The 19,305-nt window shown below is 43.3% G+C and overlaps 1 protein-coding gene across 3 annotated transcripts in view; it reads right to left on the bottom strand.

Moving 5' to 3' along the window:
• Positions 1 to 19,305, bottom strand: part of ATP11B (ATPase phospholipid transporting 11B (putative)) — a 107,415-nt gene that overhangs the window by 75,773 nt on the left and 12,337 nt on the right. For all 3 annotated transcript variants that reach the window (XM_014606195.3, XM_019478448.2, XM_019478449.2), the window contains exons 2-4: positions 6,429 to 6,545; positions 5,036 to 5,125; positions 1,560 to 1,640 (exon numbers count right to left, since the gene is read on the bottom strand). In XM_014606195.3, coding sequence (XP_014461681.1) covers positions 1,560 to 1,640; positions 5,036 to 5,125; positions 6,429 to 6,545 — 288 coding nt within the window. The remainder of the gene's footprint in view (positions 1 to 1,559; positions 1,641 to 5,035; positions 5,126 to 6,428; positions 6,546 to 19,305) is intronic.

Here is a 19,305-nt window from a genome sequence, read left to right as displayed (position 1 = left end):
CATATACCACAGGATACTTAAAGCCAGTCTATTACGGTCAAATTTAATTCCCAACTTCTAGACTACAAACCCTGCTCAGCTGGGCCAGTCTAACAGGGCTACCTTTGCAGCAGTAACATAACGTTGTAGACTGCCACATGGACAGAAAATAGTCTAATAAAATTACATTCCAAATGTCTTTATCCTTGACATCTGGTGAATTTAACATGAAATTCTAACTTTCATTACTGGTAAGTCTATTCTGCATGTAACCTTAATTTAAGCCTTGCCAAAAGCCCCACTAAAATAACAGCATTCATATATTTTTGATAATAAAGGATAGTTCAAAATATGCCTGTTTAGTTTGCAAAAAAAGATTTTGCAAAGTTGGGATACTGTATTTCTGCCTTTTATCAACATGCAATTATAAAATGGTTGTCTCCAATCTTCCCGGAAGGAGAGTGATAGCTCAAATTTCTACTCAGCTCATTTGCTAAGTAACATTGTTCCTACTGAAAGAGATTATTTAAGTTTCCTTTGAATTAGAAAAAGAAGGTGCATAGTTCTGCAACTAATTATATCCCCACTCCACCCATGTATGCAGAGAAAGAAGCAGAGGTTTGTCTGAGCCAGCAGGGGAGAAAAGCTTTGGGCCCCATGAGTTATATGCCTTCCTTCTTACTGAGCATCCAGTTACAGTATATGCCTTCTTACGGAGTAGGCGTGAAGTGGGCACTCTGTGCCTAAATAGTTGGATAAAAGGATGCAATATTAATTCATAGACGCATCACTGCCAAAGGATAAGAGAGATCTCTCTCCCTCGGGATTAAAGTAGGGGGTAGGCTTTGGGGCTTGCTGTGGGAATAATGCTAGTTGCCTTTTTTTGGAGCTAATTTTCTCCCTTGGCTTTATTAAAGTTTGACCTTTTGACACTGAGAGCCTTCATTATGAAACTAAGTCCTATAAAAAAAAAAACCCCAGTCTACTGCTTGAACAACATTCATTTTAAGATCATACTCCCAAAACATTTTTTCCCATTTTAACTACTACAACTTCCTTTGTCTGACAAGAATAGCAACAATTTGCCAGAGCTGACCTTTCATCCGCCAGCATACCACATTTACTGTTAATGTATGTCCTGCACCATACACCTTAAGGCATAACTTGCCTTTTAACTGCTGCCAAACATTGTGCAAGTTGTTCTAATGCATCATCTCCCTCAAATATCTTTCCTGGCCTGTTTTATGTATGAAGATTTTTTAATACATACTGAGGTGTGCCAGGGGAATGGGCGAGAAACCTTAAGAAAAAGTCTTATAAAAACTGACAAGCAAAGCTTAAACAAAAATGCCCTCCGACAGTCACTCACTGTCCATTTGAGTGGTATTACAGTCATCATGCGCACAGTAACTCATTAAGCAGAGTATCAGAGTCTCAACCTTCTTAGGTACAAATGTTAAAAACATGTACCAATTTGTTCTTCACTGCTTAGTGTCTACCAAATAGTGACTATATCATTTAAATTAAAAAAAACCCAAAATGTTTTAAAAGAAACCATGGTGTGTAAGCTAATTTTATACCTGCTTTATGGCTGTTACAGTTATGACAAAGAATAATGGCAATCCACTTGTAATAGGACTGGTAGGTGTATCTATCATAAGCTAGAGAAAAAGAAATGAGAACGTTAGTTTCAAGCTTGTTTTTAAAATAATTTCCAAGTAACATCAAAAAAAAAAGCAGTAACATTTTTACCATACAAGCAAGACTATTCAAGTCAATGAGGCTCTTAATGCACTGAACACAGCTGCACACATCTAGCAGTGCCAACAGTGATATATACACCTCAGATAAAAGAGCAATGGTGAAGATCATAAAAAGATATTTCCCTGGTGTATATCACATCATTTTGCTTTTAACACCATTTTCTATCCAAGTTGAGCTGAATGTTAAGATATTCCATGGAACTGCTTCTATGCAGTGTGCAATGAATTATCCTACTTTTTATTTTTGTAAGCTAACAGTCATCTTAGATTCAAACTGAAAAAATGAAACTTTTATAAAAGTATCCCCTTGCGCAGAGTGCGCCTGTCCATTTCCCACAAGTAAACTGTGCAGATTCAATCATTTCATAGAAATCATAGAAAATTAGGGTTGGAACGGACTTCAGGTCATCTAATCCAACCCCCTACTCAGAGCAGGACCACCCCCAACTAGATAATCCCAGCCAAAGCTTTGTCTAGCTGGGTCTTGAAAACCCCCAGGGATGGAGAGTCCACCACCTCCTTGGGTAACCTGTTCCAGTGCTTTACTACCCTCCTAGTGAGAAAATTCTTCCTAATATCTAACCTAAACTTCACTTGCTGAAAGGTGAGCCCACTGCTCCTTGTTCTGTCATCCGTCACCACTGAGAACAGCCCAGCTCCATCCTCTTTTGAACCCTCCTCAGTCTTCTCTTCTCTAGACTAAATAAGCCCAGTATAATTAGTGCTGTGTAATTTGTGCAATTTCTGCCGTGGTACCAACTGCAGTGCCAACACTAACAACATCTACAAGTGCTTTGGCAACTTCTTTTGACAGCAGTGGGTTCAAGGGCTGCAGAGAAAAGATACAAGTAGAAATTCAAAATACTAATGTACATTTATTCAAATGTATTAGGTTTATTTAGGGGTTGATGTAAAAGTAGGTTCAGGACAAAATTACTGCTCTCTCCTCAAAAGGTCCTTACTGGAATGGAATGGGAGCTCATAATGAAGTTACACTGGTTCCTCATGTGGCTTTGCCAATCACATTTTGTTTTGAAAGATTTTTATAGTAATAAATGTTTTGAGCATTACCTATATTTATGTTTGTATAAGATATAGCCCCTCCCCACAACGATTCATGCTAAGCTCTATTAAAACAGCAGGTTATGCTCCCACGAGAAGGGCTGAAACCAGCATTCATGACTACAGCCTACACCTCAGGTCAGCAACCTACAGCCCACAGGTGAGATAATCTGTTAAGAGACTGAATCTAGCCTGAAGAAGTCTGATCCATTCTGCATTTTATTAGTGGCACACTGATCTGCTGCTACCCAGCTGTCAGATCTGCCCGCCTTCTACTCACAGCCAGCTGATCACCTGTCACCTCTCCAGCACTGCTCTGTGTGGAGTGGTGCTCCATCACCCACCCAAAGCAGTGGTGGCTGTGTGGTAGAATTTCTGCCTACCATGTGGGAGATCTAAGTTCAGGTCCCAGCTGGGTCAAGTAGGGGTGAGTGAAGTGACAGCGGAGAAATTCTTTTTTTTCAGGCCCTACGAGGAGAGGCTAAATCCACAAGAGAAGGCTGAAAGGGGATCTGGTGACCGTTTGCAAACTCCCCAGCAGGAACCAGCGAGACTTGGTGGAGGCTCTGTTCCCCTGGGCACCACCCAGGGTTACTAGGCATAATGGCCACAAATTGTTAGAGAGAAGGTTCAGGCTGGACATTAGGAGACATTACTTTACAGTCAGGGCTGCCAGGCTCTGGAATGGACTCCCAAGGGAGGTGGTGCTCTATTCTACCTTGGGGGTCTTCAAGAGGAGGCTGGATAGATATTTGGCTGGGGTGATAAGATCCTGCCCAGGGCAGGGGGTTGGACCTGATGACCTGTTTAGGTCCCTTCCAACCCTAAGCACTATGAAACTATGAAATGTAGCCTCCCCTGAAAACTGTGCTGTTGCTTGCCACACATTTTGTGGCACATTTTTGGAGGAAGCTCCAGAGAGGTTAGAAAGCAGCCCTCCATACATAGCAGGGATGGCGACAGGGGATAGGTGGTGCATAGTGGTGCCTAAGGTGGAAGCAGTGGATCACCATTAGAAAAGGCTGGCGACTCTGGCAAAGAAGGTGCAAGGAACAAGGACAGCACTGGAAGTCAAAAGCTGCCCTATTCTAATTCTAGCTATCTTATCAACTTACTGAAAGACTTGGGCAACTCTTTCAAACTCTTAAGTATTCCCACCTCTAAAATGCCATAGATCACTTATCTGTCTGCTTCAGAAAGATGTTGAAGACTGTTTTGAAATGAAGTGCTTTGAACAGGTCTAGCTGTATATAAATTGTAAGTACAATTGCTGAACTGGTGACAAAGATACCCTTACACGTGTCAGGTAGTGATACTACACACATCATTACCAAAATTACTATCAGCTTGTAAAACAGGCTAAACATGTCCTACACTGCTTTGGCATTGGCATCAACTCAGGTCTTCATGCATCTGTTTTTTTTTAAAGGTGTATTTTGACCACCTGCCAGCTTCAATGATGAATTTTCAGAAATTTGTTTTATGTATCTACATTGTCTAATTTGTAAATTTTAGGGCTGCATAACATCTGTTTATTGCAAGAATCTTAATGAAAGAACTTTCAGGAGAAAATGTGAATTTTATATATTCCAATATTATAGGATAATGCAATCCCAACTCAAGGGGCAAGCATAACTATTCAATACAAGTGTGCTTGGAAGTTCAGACTTTTGCAAAGCGATGCCCAGAGAATTAGATAAAGAAACTGTGGCAGCAGAAGTCTCATTCTACTCTGCTTAAATGTTATTAATGTATATAAAATTGAGGTGAACTGACTTTGAAATTTATTGAGACATGATTGTGCTACAGTCCTTGTGGATGTGATCAGCCGAGTTCTTCCTGATAAAAATCACATCAGGAAAGGAAGGTAACTTCTTTTACTGCTTATTCTTTGTCCAGTTTCACTGTTTTTCAGACACTGGTGCAGTCCTGCAACTGTGTAATACTGCAAAAACTTTAATTTTGAAACAGTTTCAGTGAAGGGTATTTAAAAGTTCACATAAATAGAAAATATTCAAAGTAATGCTTCACAGTCCAAATTCAGGAGTTTCCTTTCAGTATTTAGGTCCCCAACATCCCTATAAACTAGGCAAGCAATTTTACAGACTGGAAAATTGAGAAAGATTCAATGATTTGCCCAATGAAGAAAATGAGAGCTACAACCCAATAAATCATAGTTTGCAGCTCCATATTTAGATCATGCTAGCAGATTATAATTGTCATCCACTTACCTGAACCAAAAATATAATCAAAAAATAAAAATTGGCTACTCTTCTGAACTGCTCAAATAAATTTTTTGGAACAAAATTCCACACCGTGTACTGCAAAGAAAGAGAGAAATGTGGTTATATAACATAACACATTGCATAAATTACCAATGAAATTAGAGCACTCTTAAAGTTCCTTCAGTGTTTTCCACTCAGTTCCCCACCTCCCCCAAAGTCTTTCACTTGTAGTTTCTCTTTCCTCTCCTCCTTCTGACGGTCTTTCCCTAATAACCTCTTAATCATTGTTCCTTTTTCTTTCCCCAACCCCGCTTGTCTGTCTCTGCAGCATAACTAGTTCTTTCTTGTGGAGGACCTGGAAATCACGACTGGCCTAGACAGAGAAGCTGCCATGCTACAGCAGTGGCAACTAAAAACTTTCCTGCCTCACTGCACCTTCCTCCAGCCTCCTGAGCCAATCAGTTGTTTGTTAGGTAAGGATGCCAGTCAATTAGGACATCCTCTCCCCATCAGTTACACTTGCATACCTATGGCCAGCACTAAGGAATGGATACATGCAGCTCGACATCCTTCACACTGCTGTGCACTTTACACTTTGGGGGCATGGCTACTCTATGGATTCTATTCTCTCCAGTCCTATGTTTAAATGTATGCAGGTGATGCGCGTAGCATTGTGGAGAACCTGGTTAGAGGCCTCCCCGACATATTACAGGTATTGTGCAATTAAAGAGACCCTGCAACAAATGGGGCTCTTGGCTCGCACAGTTGGGACCGAGAGACCCCCACAACTGACAGGACTCCTGGTTCTGGCCGTGCCCTGATAGTTGTGGGGCTCTCAGCCCCAGCTGCAAATGACGGGTGGCTGGGACCTAGACTCCCATCCGTCGCAGGGTGTCTTGGCCCTGGCTGCGTGTAACTCCCAGCTATGAGAGCCTGCTTCTTATCAATTATGTTCCCCTGCAGTGGCAATAAGGCGTGATTGGATCTAATAGGCAATCCCACAATCACGCCTTCTGCCATGCACATGTAGCACAGCAGGAGGCATGATTAGATGGATCATGCATTCAATCCAATGCCTTTATGTGCACGTGTAGAGGGAGCCAAAGACTTCCCTCTTTTTCTGCTGGATTTTGCTTAAATGTTGGTCAGCCTGTAATTAGGTGGAGGTTTCTTGGATGGGGTAGGGAAACCAGAGACCTGAAGAACGGGTCTAGCATTTTTAATTTGGGTTCATTTGCAGTTTTAAATGTTGTACAGGTGCTTTGAGACTAATGAGAAACATCATATAAATAAAAAAAGAAATACAACTACATATTAGATGTATAGATACTCCATGATGTCTTAAGTGACATGTAATCTGTATCAGGCAATTTGGACAAAGTATACTGATTGTCTTTACCTTTGATGATATGATTCTATTATCTGCAAATTTCTGAGGAACATAATGGCCATGCTGGGGAAAACGGTTGGCTATATAAATAGTTCGTGTATCACTTTGATGCGGTGGGTCAAAACCCTAAAAGACAGAAGAGTAAAAAGCAGATGATCAACAAGAGATATTTTACAAAAAAGTTATAGTTTGATCAGAAATAGCTTATAAAATTCTGCTAATCCTTAAATTGAAACAGTATCCAAATTTTACCAAGAATCTTACCTTTCATTAGCAGGTTGGCCTTTAATGGCACCTAATTACATTTTGAATAATGTATATGTTCTTTCAACCTTCACTTTGGCTAGAGAATTTTGAGAGATCCAACACAAACAAATCTAACCATGTATGTGTACTCATTCCTTCTGGATGTGTCAGAAAAAACCTCAAATATCAAGGAAGAAGGAGACCACTTGTAAGTTGTGCAAACAGGGGGTGAAAGTTACTGCCTCATTGGTAAAACCAGAGGAGAGCAAGTCTGAGCAGGAAATTTGGTTCAGTGTGGGTACAAATAAGGAAGAGATGAGCAAGAATGGAGATGAAAGCATAGCAGGATGTTACAGATATTTATAGCTTCACTTTGGAAAACTAGAAGAAATAACTGAATTTCAAGGGAAAGATTAAACAAACAAGAGGTACCGTTATGCCATACTACAATTCAGGTTTGGAAAAAGTCTTACTGGTAGGGGCAGGGAAAAAAAGACCCAAAAAACAAACTAACAGCCAGACATTCCTCTCCTTTCCAAAAGAAATACAGAAGTTTCTGCCTCAAATAGCAGCTCTGTCTACAGTCACATTATTTACTCTTCAACATTCTCCATTTTTACTACAAATCCAAGTCTACCAACTGCCCTACTGCTTCTGCAAGCACTGCTGACAGAGCTATAGACAAGTTGCAGACATTTTGAATAGTGCTGTATAGATTCATCCTTAAAGTGTGGCTTATAAAAATTCTGATAATTCTTAAATTAATCCTTAATCTATAATGCTGCTCTGCAAAGTCCTCGACAAACAGCAGACTTCCCAGTCAAACATTTGACTCTACTTCTGATGCTGCTGTTGTAAAACCACACCTAGTATCTGCTGCTATCCTAGCTTTGGTGAATCGTCAGAAAAGTACGCTAGGTACTTCACTATAAAGCATGCTAGGCAGTTCCTTTTCCTTGGCCCTTACTGCAATGGTTGTTCCACTAAACTGGGCATGAACCTGTTCCGGAAGCCTGCTGCAAGACTGATCCTGGATAACTGAAATACCACAGGGGGTACTATTGCATGCCAGAATCATTTCCTTTCTGCATGCAGAACTTAACACAATTTTCACTAGCTCATTGTTCTGATGACAAATTAGGCATAGAGAAACAGCAACCACTCTGATGGAAGAAAATTAAGCATGTTTTCAAAGATGGGGTGGTCCCACACTAAAATGTGAAAGGAAACCACAGAGAGTGGAGGTTTGATCAATTTGCATTCAGAAGTTGCAAACTGAAAGTTTAGGAGTAAGAAAAGAACCAGGGGAAAGGTTGGTCAAAACTGTTTTATCCGCTGAGGTCAGACAGCTCTGGTTCATTCTCCAAGGGACTGGTTCTTAGCCTCAGTTCAGCTATGCTTTATAAATTTGTCTTCAGAGGTTATGGACAGGTGAATATTAGGGCTGTGAGAAGTTTCGACAGCACATTGAGTTGGAGGAGACTCGGCTTGATTTGGGGGCCAAATCCGAATTGAATCAGGAGACCCATGAAAAGGTTCGAATTGAATCAGAAGCCTCCGAATCAATTTGGAGATTCGGGCAGTCCTCGATCGCCACTGCAGGGAGCTGGACCCGGGCTCCATGCTGGTAAGTAGGGGCAGGGGGGCTCAAGGAGGGGGAAGGGGACCATGAGGGGACCCCTGCCCAGCCGCATCCCTTGCCAACTCCCCCAGCCCCCCTGAATGCCCCCTCACCCAGCCTCACTCCCTGCCCACTCCCCCAGCCCTCCCATGGCTGCCGCACCCGGCCCTGGCACTTTAAAAAATAAAAAAGCCAGCTGCAGCAGTGGTGATTGGGGCCTCTGAGGGCTTGTGCCAGAGGCCCCCCCCCCGCACAGTGCGGGGCACTGGGGGGCAGCAGTGATTGCCCCCCCACCTTCCTGGCACCCGTGTAGCTTGGCAGGGTGAGCAGCGTGGCTCAGCAGGGTGTCACGTGCTGTCCCAGAGCTGCGGCAGCTCCAGCAGTCACCTCCCGGAGCCCGGCAGTGCTTAGCCCAAATGACCCCAGCTCCTGGACAGTGCAGGGAGCCCTGTGACACCCTGCCAAGCTGCACTGTACCCATGTGACGCGACAGCTGCTGTGTGAGAGCCAGGCAGGGGAGGCCGATCCCTGCTGCCTCCCATTGCCCCACACTTTGTGGAGAGGCTCTGCCACAAGCCCTCAGAGGCCCCGATTGATGTTGCTGCAGCTGGTGACTGCAGGACTTAAAAAAAAAAAAGGTGCTGGGGCCGGGCAGGGAGCCATGGGGGAAGACTGGAGAGTCGGTTGGGAGTGGGGCCCTGCTCACCGCCAGCATGCCCTCGCCGCCGCCGCCACCTGTTCGATTTAGAGGAGATTCGGCCTGATTTGGTGGCCAAATCTCCGAATCCAAATCACCCGTATCAACTTACTGTCCCTCCAAATCCGAATAGAATACTTGCTGCTTCGCACAGGACTGATGGATACCTAGTAGATAACTGCTTGACAATGAAAGAACTAGGGTTACTGGTAATTATTTCTTCTTCAAAAATCTCCACTCTTAAGAATCTCTGGCAGCTGCTTCTCTCTGGAAGAACCTCTTCACTGAGAGGCTTACTAGATGTAAGAGCTCTAAACTTCAGCAAGGCTTAGTGTCAAGGAAGATAATGCTAGAGAGGTTTTTGCCATCATGCTTTAGGCTTCAGTCAATTCTGGCCCTACCAACTAAACGTCAGACTTAGCTGGATAAGCAATGCCTTAGAGAATTTCTACATCAACTTTTCCAGATCCTAGCACTGGCTGCTTAGAAAGAAAACTAAAAATCAAGTCCAACAAAGGAAGGCTGAAGCAGTTCTTCCAGTCTCTTTCAGTCTGAGAAAGCGCAAACTGCAGTGAAGATTATACCCTTCACCACAAGCACTGTGATATCCAGGGACCTGGGTTTTCTGTTTGCTGTGTGTGGCAGGGCACCTTGGTGCCTGACACTTTAAGGGCCTGAGCAGGCTGTGAGGCAGCCTGCAGGTGACTGCAAAGCCAATCAGGTAGTCACATGACAGCCAGTAGGCCACCTGATTGGAGCTGGGCTGCGGAGCCTCAGCATAAGAGCAGGCCCTGAGAGGCACAGCTGGCAGCTGCTGCAAGGATGCTGCCGAGTGAACAGGGCCCAGCTGGAGCTCCTCTGCTCCCAGGTACCTCTGGAGATTCAGGGTTGGGACTATGGGGAAGGAGAAGGTTCCTAGGGTCTCTGTGGGGTCCCAAGCCCCAGAGAGAAGGCTTTGGGCCTAAGGAGAGCCTAGGAAGGCTCATGGGCCTACACAGGGGCTAGGCAAGCCCCTGATTAGAACTGGCATGGGTGAGGCCAGGGGATCATGTATGCCCAGTTGAGCGAAGGGCTGCCTCATGTAGGACTTCTGGGGCTCTGGACAAGCCCTGTGAGGGATAGGTTTATGGTGGTCCCCAGAGAGGGACCCTTGTGGAATATGAGGGTCAGCTGTTGTGGCACTGAGGCCAGGAAATCATGACTGGTCCAGGCTGGGACCAGGGCCTGAGTGGCTGAAGGGCAAGCATGCCTACAGTGAGGGGCAGGCCAGGGCTGCAGAGAGCTATCTGGCACCCAGACTTGCCTGGAGGTGGGGCCAGAGCCTAGAGAGACATGGTAAAGGGGAGGCTGGAGTTGTGTAGTACAGCCTTGGCATCAGGGCACAAAATGGGCAGCCCCCCGCCTAGAAACAAGGTCGTATTATATCACAACAGAGACAAGGCAGGTGGGCGGACTGCCCTAGACAGGTCTGTGATTGCCAAGGCATAAATACATAACCGCAGGGCCTGGCTAGGGAGTGGGATGAGGGCATGGGCAGCTTGTCTGGGGAGGGGGGTGGGGTTCCCTGCTGCTGCACACACACTCCTAGGGAAGGGGGGAATATGCCCCTCCCCAGATCTATGCATGGGGCAGGGGAGTATACAGGCTGCCCACTCTGGGCTCGGGGCTCCCCACCCTGCTGCCCCACTGCTGCTGGGTAGGAAGGGGGCACCTTGCCATGGTGGCGCAGCTCCCAGCAGCACCAAGCCTGCCCACCCTGCTCTGCCCTCCTGCACTGGGTCCTGCCTGCTAGGTTGCAGAGGCCCCAGGAGGCAAGCAGCAGGGTGTGGAACCTGGAGCCCACAGTGGGCTCTGCTCTAGGTGTGCTGCCTGTGGGGGAAGGGGTGGGGGGAAGCCACTCTCTGTGCTCTGCTCCAGCTGTAGCAGCCACCACCTCCCACAAATAGCAGCCAGGACTTGGGTGCTGCTGGGGTAGAGGGCAGTGGGAAGGGGGCTGCTAGCCCTGGCCCAGGTCTCATAGTCCTGATGGCTGGGGGCCTCATCTGGCAGGACCAGGGAGGGGGTCAGGGGGCTGTGGGTTGCAAGTGAAGGGCACCAGCAGGGCTGGGGGGTTGGGGGCTGTGGGTGGGGAGTGAGGAACACTGGCAGGGCCAGGAGGCTGGGTGGAGAGTAATGGGCACTGGCAAGGCCACGGGGCTGTGGGTGGGGAGAAGGGCAATGGCAGGGCCCAGTGGGCTGTGGCCTGGAACGAGGAGCACCAACACCCTGAGTGGGGAACAGGACAGAGCTGTGGATGGCTTGTCTGGGGGCTGAGGGGGGTTGGATCTCTGCTGCTGCATGCACTCCTGGGAAGGCATGGGGGGCACATGCCCTGCTGGTTTGTATTCACAGCAGAGGTGGATGTGGGCTGCCCACTACGGGCTTGGGTTCCCTGCCCTACTGTCCTCCCCCTGGGCCTGTGGCCCAGCAGGGAGGACCCAGCATGGCAGGGAGGCTCAATCCTGCTGCCACAAGCCTCGCGCTGCTATGGGGCAGCAGCAGGGGTGGTGGCATGCAGTTGCACCCCTCAGCTGCCAGGCAGGCAGGGGGTGCCTTGCCATGGCAATGTGGAGCTCCTGGTGGCAGCACGAGCCTCCCTGCCTGGCCCTGTTCTGCCTTGCTGCACCAGGTCCCACCTGCTGGGCTGTGAAGGCCCCCAGGGAGACCACAGTGGGCATCCCAGCCCCACCCCCCACCCAACATGCTCCACTCTGGCTGTGCTGCCCATAGGGAAGGGGGAGCCAGGCTCCATGCTCCATCCTGCCGCAACAGCTGCTGCCTCCCACAGACAGCAGGGGGCTACCCTGTAGCCCTGGCAGCTGGGGGCCCTCTCCAGCAGGGCTGGGGGGTGCCGGGAGCTGTGGGTGGCGAGTAAGAGGCACATGCACAACTGGAGACAGAGGGATGTAACAGTTAATGAGCTCATAACCAGTGGAAACAACCAAACAAACAACTAAAAACAACTTTAGAAACAAGGAAATAAGTTAACAAGACCAAACTCAGAAAATACACAACAAAGTGAATCTTGAAGGTAAACTGCAAATGTCTATTGGGCAGGACAAGCAATGCAGCACTAAAAATATACAAACACCTGGAACCTGGCTTTTTTTTTTTCCCAGTATTCTACGGATCCCCAGACTATGCCATATGCTTATCACTTTCTCCATTAGGCTTCTATCTCTTTCTAGAAAGTGTGGGGTAAATATTCCAAGCCTTTGCCAGCAATACAGAGATCATTAAAAAAATTGAATTAATCTGTTCTGTCACTTGTATAGACAAAAAAAAAAAAACAGGCTTCTGTAGTAAGTCAACTCAAGGAGAATTCCTTACTTATGCAGACCTGTCCCTTCAAGCCTTACTGATCTATGAATTTCTTTATGAACAACAATGTTAAGTACTATGAAAACTGTCACATTATATTGTTCTAAGTACTTGACAAAAACAATGGAGGTATCTATTTGTATTACATATGCAAGAATGAAATAAGATTTCAAGCACAATATTTGTGATGGGCAATCTGATAAACATAGGTGCAACAAATCCTAGATAAGAGAAAGAGATTTAAGTTTTATATGCTCTGTTAATACAAAAACATCCTATTAAAAGGAAAACTACTCCATTTCTGGTATTAGTAATATTTAGCATTCATGAAGAGTTTTTCATTCAAGCATCTAAAACATTTGACAAGGAAGTGGGTAAACAAAGATAAAAAATATGAACCACTTGTCAGATTATTAATGGTGCTAAACAGTAATTTACAAACCAAACCTGATGTGTACCACATGGAACTTACAATATAATTCAAGAAGACATGCAGCAAGATAATATAGAAATGAAGGGGAAAGAATAAAAGACAGATGGTATTACAAAGAGGTTTGAAGGAGAATAAACTTTTGACAGACAAGTAGTGGGAGCTGTTCTTGTCATAGTGTTCACCATGAAAGAAGGTAGGAAGATACGACTGGAATAACGAGACAAAAGGAGCAGTTAGGAGAACGGAGTTGAAAGATATATCAGGAAAGAAAGAGGAAAAAATTATTAACCTTTTAAAGAAGAGTGTAAAAAGTAGTACATTTGAGGTGATAAAATATAGCTCACTGATGAAGAGTCTCTTGTAGAAACACTGACAGAGAACATAAAATAAAAGAATGTTTTTAGTACCAGAATTTAGAGGACTGGAAGCTGCAAATCATGATTTGTTTGTAAAGAAAACAATAAGTAAAATGTTATGTTCAGCACTGAAAGATTTGGGGGAGGAAAAAAAAAACCAAAAAAAACCACCATTCTCTGGTTAATACACCAGGTATACATTGAACTTTTTGACCTTGGAAAGTGTCCAGCACTCACAAAAACACAGGTGCTTTCCATACCTAAAGGCCCTGTGTCTCTGCTCTGAAGAAATTACATGTAAAAAAGACTAAGACAGATGGAGGGTAAGGGAAAGCAGAACAAGCAGGGCCTATAACTGGCAAAATCATGATTGAAAGACATTTTAAAATCATGGTATTAGCTCAGGGTTGGGTGGAAGATTTTGAATACACTGAACACAAGTTTACTCACATTTTCAAAGCTACGAAAGGGCGTTTTGGCACCTAACAGCTCACAGCACTGCTTTTGATAAACCTTCCCACAATACTTGCATGTGATTCACACTATATGGGTACCTCTCAGTTCAGAATTAGCACTTTATTTTACAGATGGGGAATGGAGACACAAAAATATTTAAAACCCAATTTTGAGAGCAAATGTACATGTTCGTGAGTATTCTCACCGAGTCAGCAAGACTTTTTTTTTAAGTAGGTAAAAGAGGCACATGCACAAGTGCAGTATCAAGGTCTCAGGGACTTCCCTAAGGTGACACTAGGCAATGTAAATCTGAACTAGAGTGAAGCCAGACCTCTCAAGTACTGTTCTTCAGCTTAAGTCACCAGCCAATTTTTTATTACGTTACAACCATGCCATTACATAATTATTTCTAGGCACTGTAACCAAACACATTGTCAGAAGAGATTTTATTTAACTGCATCTCTATTCAGATATTGATGTGTAATAGAGGTCCCAGGACTGTGAACGGTAGAAATTAGATTTCTGTTGCTATCAAGCCATTTCATTTTGTTCCTAACCATATGCATGAAGCTGGCTCTACAATAAAACTAAATTTACTGAATGGAGTAGTTCAGCTCATCTGTCTAGGGCAGGGTAGGCAACCCCCCAGCTCAGGTGCCACAGCATGGCACGCAAAAGCATTCTGCTTGGCACGTGTGCTTGGGGGCAGACAGTGGGGAAGGGGCCAAGGCTGCACTGCCACAACAAGGATTGGGCCCTTCGTGGCTCCCCTGCCATCCGGCCCTGGCACACCAACATCTTACACGACAAGTTTGTGGGTGTTTTTAGCATTCTGCCCAAAAACAACACCGACCCCTGGTCTAGGGTAAGCACTATTCCCATCACTAAGGTACAAGCTGGTCAAGAGATGCAGAGAACACACTGCTCCTTTTTAACTGCAGCTAGTAAAGTCCTCTCCACACAGTAGGATCGCCCCAATATTTTTATTCCGCATCTCAACTCCAACAGAGTTTTCTGCAGCTAAGTAACATGAAATGAGGCTTCTTCATTTAAGTTCATGCTATTATGAGAGATCCATTGTCATCCATACCTTCTTGAAGTTATTGCAGTAAATATATTTTCTACCTTACAAGCAGAAGTCTCTGATTTCAGAATCAACTTAGTTACAGATGCTTAATTTCAAAGCTTACTACATCCTTAAGTCTTTTAAACTGGGTGAACCAGAAAAATGTGGCTCCCTCCTCCCCCCTCTGCACGAAAATAAGAAGTTAGGACCAGGGATAAACAGAATAACAATAAAAATCCCTTTTATACCTTCTTTGCAAGCACAAAAGCCTAAATATTTTAGCCCCTGCTGAGCCTTCCTACTGATTTTTATGCCATGGAAAGGGCATTACCTAGCGCTAAAATACAGGTCACTTGATTTCTTTTCATGTTCACATGTTGAATTCAGCTTGTATTGAATTCAAGGGCATTACAGCCAGTTTTCAAAGAGAAATTAAACCAAATAATACTGGCAGTGTAAGTACAGCAAAATGCAAACAACAAATCATGCCAATTTACAAAACTCGAGCCAAAGATGTACAACTTTAAAAACCAATAAGAATGTTATTTATCACTCTTAAGTAATTTTAAAATAACTTTGGTTGCTTTCACCATGCAACTCAGAGTAGATCTATGAAACCAAAACTCAGTAAAGAAACAAAACGTTTCTTCTTTAGCAGTATTTACTGTAACTGCAATATACCTTATTAAAAATAAAAGCAGTTGTAATTTCAGACTCGGGGTTTAACCGAACACCACCTCACAGAAGTAGCTGTTGTCTTAGGCCCTACAGAAGATTTCATCCTTTCAAGGGTGCCCAGTCCAGCCCATGAAATAGGTGCCAGAATCAGAGACTACATGCCAGCTCAAGTAAACTCATCAAAGCTTCAGTGAAGTCAGTGGCAACCAAGGATTTGTCTTCTGAATCCTATCCTTGGCTCCATCATCCACTGGTTCTGAGTTTAGACATCACAATATCTCTGGTGCTTTTGTTTTTCTTTATGAGCCATTCCCACCCTTATAAAGCATTTAGTCCAAAATAGTCTTATTCCCAAGCTCCTCTTTGCCTTTCCACAGAGGGGAACTTTCATTCACCGCCCTCTTGTGCCCACCACTACAAGTTTGAGAGCCAGCTTCATTAAGAGGCTAGAAAGAGGTGCTAAGAGTGACAGTTTTTATTTTGGGAGCTGAACAGCTGTCTCTTTACAAAGTCCAAGAGCCTCTTCACTAATGAAACCAGAGCAGAGTCAGCAGTAAAAACAGCTTCTCACTGTTCCCAGCCACCTGGGCCAAATTTGGGGAGAAACAAGGTACAGGCTCTCACATCCCACTTCCTGATTTCAGGAAGCTTGTAAGTCAAAAAACCATTTCATGGTACAGCAAAATATCCCCCCCCCAGCAGGAAACCAACTGATGTGGGGTTGGTTTTTGACTGCAAAGCTCATCTCAGACAGAAACCATGCCTCACAACTGCACGCTCCATTTCAGAGTCACACAGAGAGGTGATTTTAGTCATAATCAAGAGGAGAAATCAGAATTTAACTCCCATTCAAGTACTTACACAGTCTTATGAAAATTTTACACTGGCACTGGGTAAGCAATACTGAGAGACGTATATGGTAACTTAAAAAGAGGGAAAGGATGAAAAGCTGCTTACAATGAAAACTATGCAACAAGAGACTGCCCTCTTTTATCTAGCAAGTGCAAACCAAGAAAACCAATAAAGTCATGTTAGCCACTCAGCCACAAGTTTCTGGGATACACAAGGGTATCCACTGCTAAACCATCATACTCTTAAATCCTACCTATGTGCTATTATTAAGGAAGTTTAACTCATAGCGGCATTTCACAATTAAACAGAACACATGCTGTACAACACAGCCAACTGAAAAGGCAGATATCTGTCATCTTTTCAGCAGTGACTAGTGAGATGCATGATCAAAGAATGTCACAACACACCAGTGGCCATTTCAAGCTTAATCTTATAATAAACACAGGAAAATTCATGGATCAGCTGCACTGCTTATGATCTGCATAACTACCATGTGACACACAAGTAATACACCACTTATTTTATTACCAATAAGAAATTTAAGTGTGCAATTCTTCTGCTCATCACTCACATTTCTGCAGAAAAGATGCAAGACTATGATCTGCTGAGAAAAAGAAACAAGACAATTATGAAACTCTATGTATAACCGAATTTTCTAGTAGATGAAGAAAGAAGAAAACAGTCTTATCTGGAACCTCTTCCGCTACTCAAAAGCTGTGGATAACAAATCTAGCTGACGAAAGAGATACTTCATGGGGTCTTTCAACACCATGGCTAAGTACAAAAATGGTACTAAAAACCACTGCAGAAGACCTCTTTCCTAGAGAAGGGATTTGAGCCTCTTCAGATGCAGTTTGAATTAAAAAGTAGAAATAAAATCCATGTCCTGGAAACTATGCAATGCTTTTCTATCAAAAGATACTGATACACAGGACAAACTTGCATTCCTACTCAAACAGCAAGCCAATAATTAGCACAGTGAAATGACTGGAAGAAAGTCAAACACAGTTTGCCATAGCAAAGGTACCATAAAAGAAGGAGCAAGCTTTTCTTGCAGCAATTTTAAGCATAGCTTTAACTACAAAAAGTATAAAGACCCCCCGATACCCTCAGGTTTAGATGCTGCCAGACAAATTTGTTCCTGCTCTTTGAAAGATCTGCACCAACAAATTTAAAAAGAAAGAAAACAATAGTTAAACTAATATGTACTCTTTCTGCAATTTCCTCTTCCTCCCTTCCATTTCTATAGTTGCTTACCACAACTTGTGGTGACCAGCTCATACTTCGATCTCATTAGACAAATATGATCAGAGCAAACGAGTGTCGTGGTGAGTGAACAAAGGTATTCCAGGAAGTGAGTGAAAATACCCTAGAGAAACTTCTTTTTAGCAAAATTGGAATGGTTTCCTAAAATTAACCTCAAAAGATTTTTTTTTCCCCCCACACCCACCCCTCTTTCTGTGGAGTGCTTCAGTAGTACTCCATTTTCTTGTGGCATTTTCTCCATAGAACTGATTCATGACAGAGATGACAGAATCTTGAAGAAAAGGAAGGGAAAAATACCTGGAATAACAGCAGATGAACTGTCAGAAAGTTGCCAAATTGTGCCTCTGTATACATGCTCCCATGTTGATTACAAGGGGGTTATATTAATTACCACTAAAAATAAATGAGTGAAGTCTCTTAAAAATAAAAAAAAGTACTCAATTATCCATAATCCATTTCTCATGCACTGGTTACAAAAGGATACTTAACCAAAATACAGATTTGGAAATGATTTATTTTGTTAATCAAAACAAACAATAGAGATAATTAAACAGTAGTGTTTACAAATTTAAATTCAATTAAAAAGTATCAATAAATAATATAAAGGGTCTTCATAAAGTCTTTGTGTACTTTTAAACTTTAATAACTTAGGTTGTAGGTATAATAGAAACAATCTGTAAATGGCACTTAAAAGCAAATTGTGTGCCACTCCGCTCTGAATGTACGACAGTTCCTAAATGACGGTTTCCCAGAAAAGTGGATAGGCAGACGTGAACCAATTGCTTGGCCACCTCGTTCACCTGACCTGTCGCGGTTGGACTTCTTTTTATGGGGACTTGTTAAAAGTGTGGTTTACTTGTCAAAACCACATCCTTTGGTGGAACTTAGGGCTAGGATCACCAATGCAATTACTGCAGTAACTCAAGAATAACTGGGAAATGTTTTCAAGGAATTGGAAGATCAGACTGAGCACTGCATCATAATGGATGGTGGTTATGTTGAGGTTTAGCATTGTATACTCTACATGTCCTAAAATTTTAAAATATTTGCTTTTAAATGCCATTTACAGATTGTTTCTATCATACCTACCGCCCAAGTTATTAAAGTTTAAAAGTGTACAAGGACTTTATGAAGACCCTGTATCTAGTGTACCTTTTTTGTATTTAGCCATGGTGTTGGAATCTAATCAATTTATAAAAGTGTCAAATCTATTCAACTTCAACAGTTTGCTCTAAACATGCAACTATGTCTTCTTCATACTGGTCTCTATCAATCTGCAATCAAGTCTGCAGGGCTATATACAGGATACCACAAACAAAAGGCAGTCTACAGTTAAAATTTAATCCATTCCTTTAAATAGATCATTTCTGTAAAAGTGTCTTCACAATTCTCACCTCCATCTAGGTCCTCTTATTCTACTTCAGTATATTTACTAGTTAAGTCTGTCCTAACCCAGTGGAAGAGAACAGAATACTTGCAATGAAATGAGACTTCTAGTAGGAGAAGATTGAAGAGGAAGAGCAAGTCTTAGCTTCAAGGGAACTTTTGACAAGAGTCCAATGTATGCTGGATAAATCCCTTACCATGAGACATGGCAAATTCAAAAATAGAATTTCATAGAGTTTACAACCTTAACAATGAAGTGCAGTTCTGAGTTCATACACTCTAGATTGCAAAATCCAGTCTTAGTCCAACAGGTCAATGTAGTGTAGTGGCTTAATCACAGAAATAGAAAACAAGACACCTTAAAGATCTACATATTAGTGTATTAATATTACAGTAATATGTTTCGTTTCTGAGCTCTGGCAAATCATTATCCTCCCTTTCTCCTTCTGCAACATCATCAACTTCCCTC

The sequence above is a fragment of the Alligator mississippiensis genome, chromosome 7, assembly GCF_030867095.1.
Source record: "Alligator mississippiensis isolate rAllMis1 chromosome 7, rAllMis1, whole genome shotgun sequence".
In the NCBI taxonomy this organism is placed as follows: Eukaryota; Metazoa; Chordata; order Crocodylia; family Alligatoridae; genus Alligator; species Alligator mississippiensis.
This window is presented reverse-complemented; position numbering and strand designations above follow the sequence as displayed.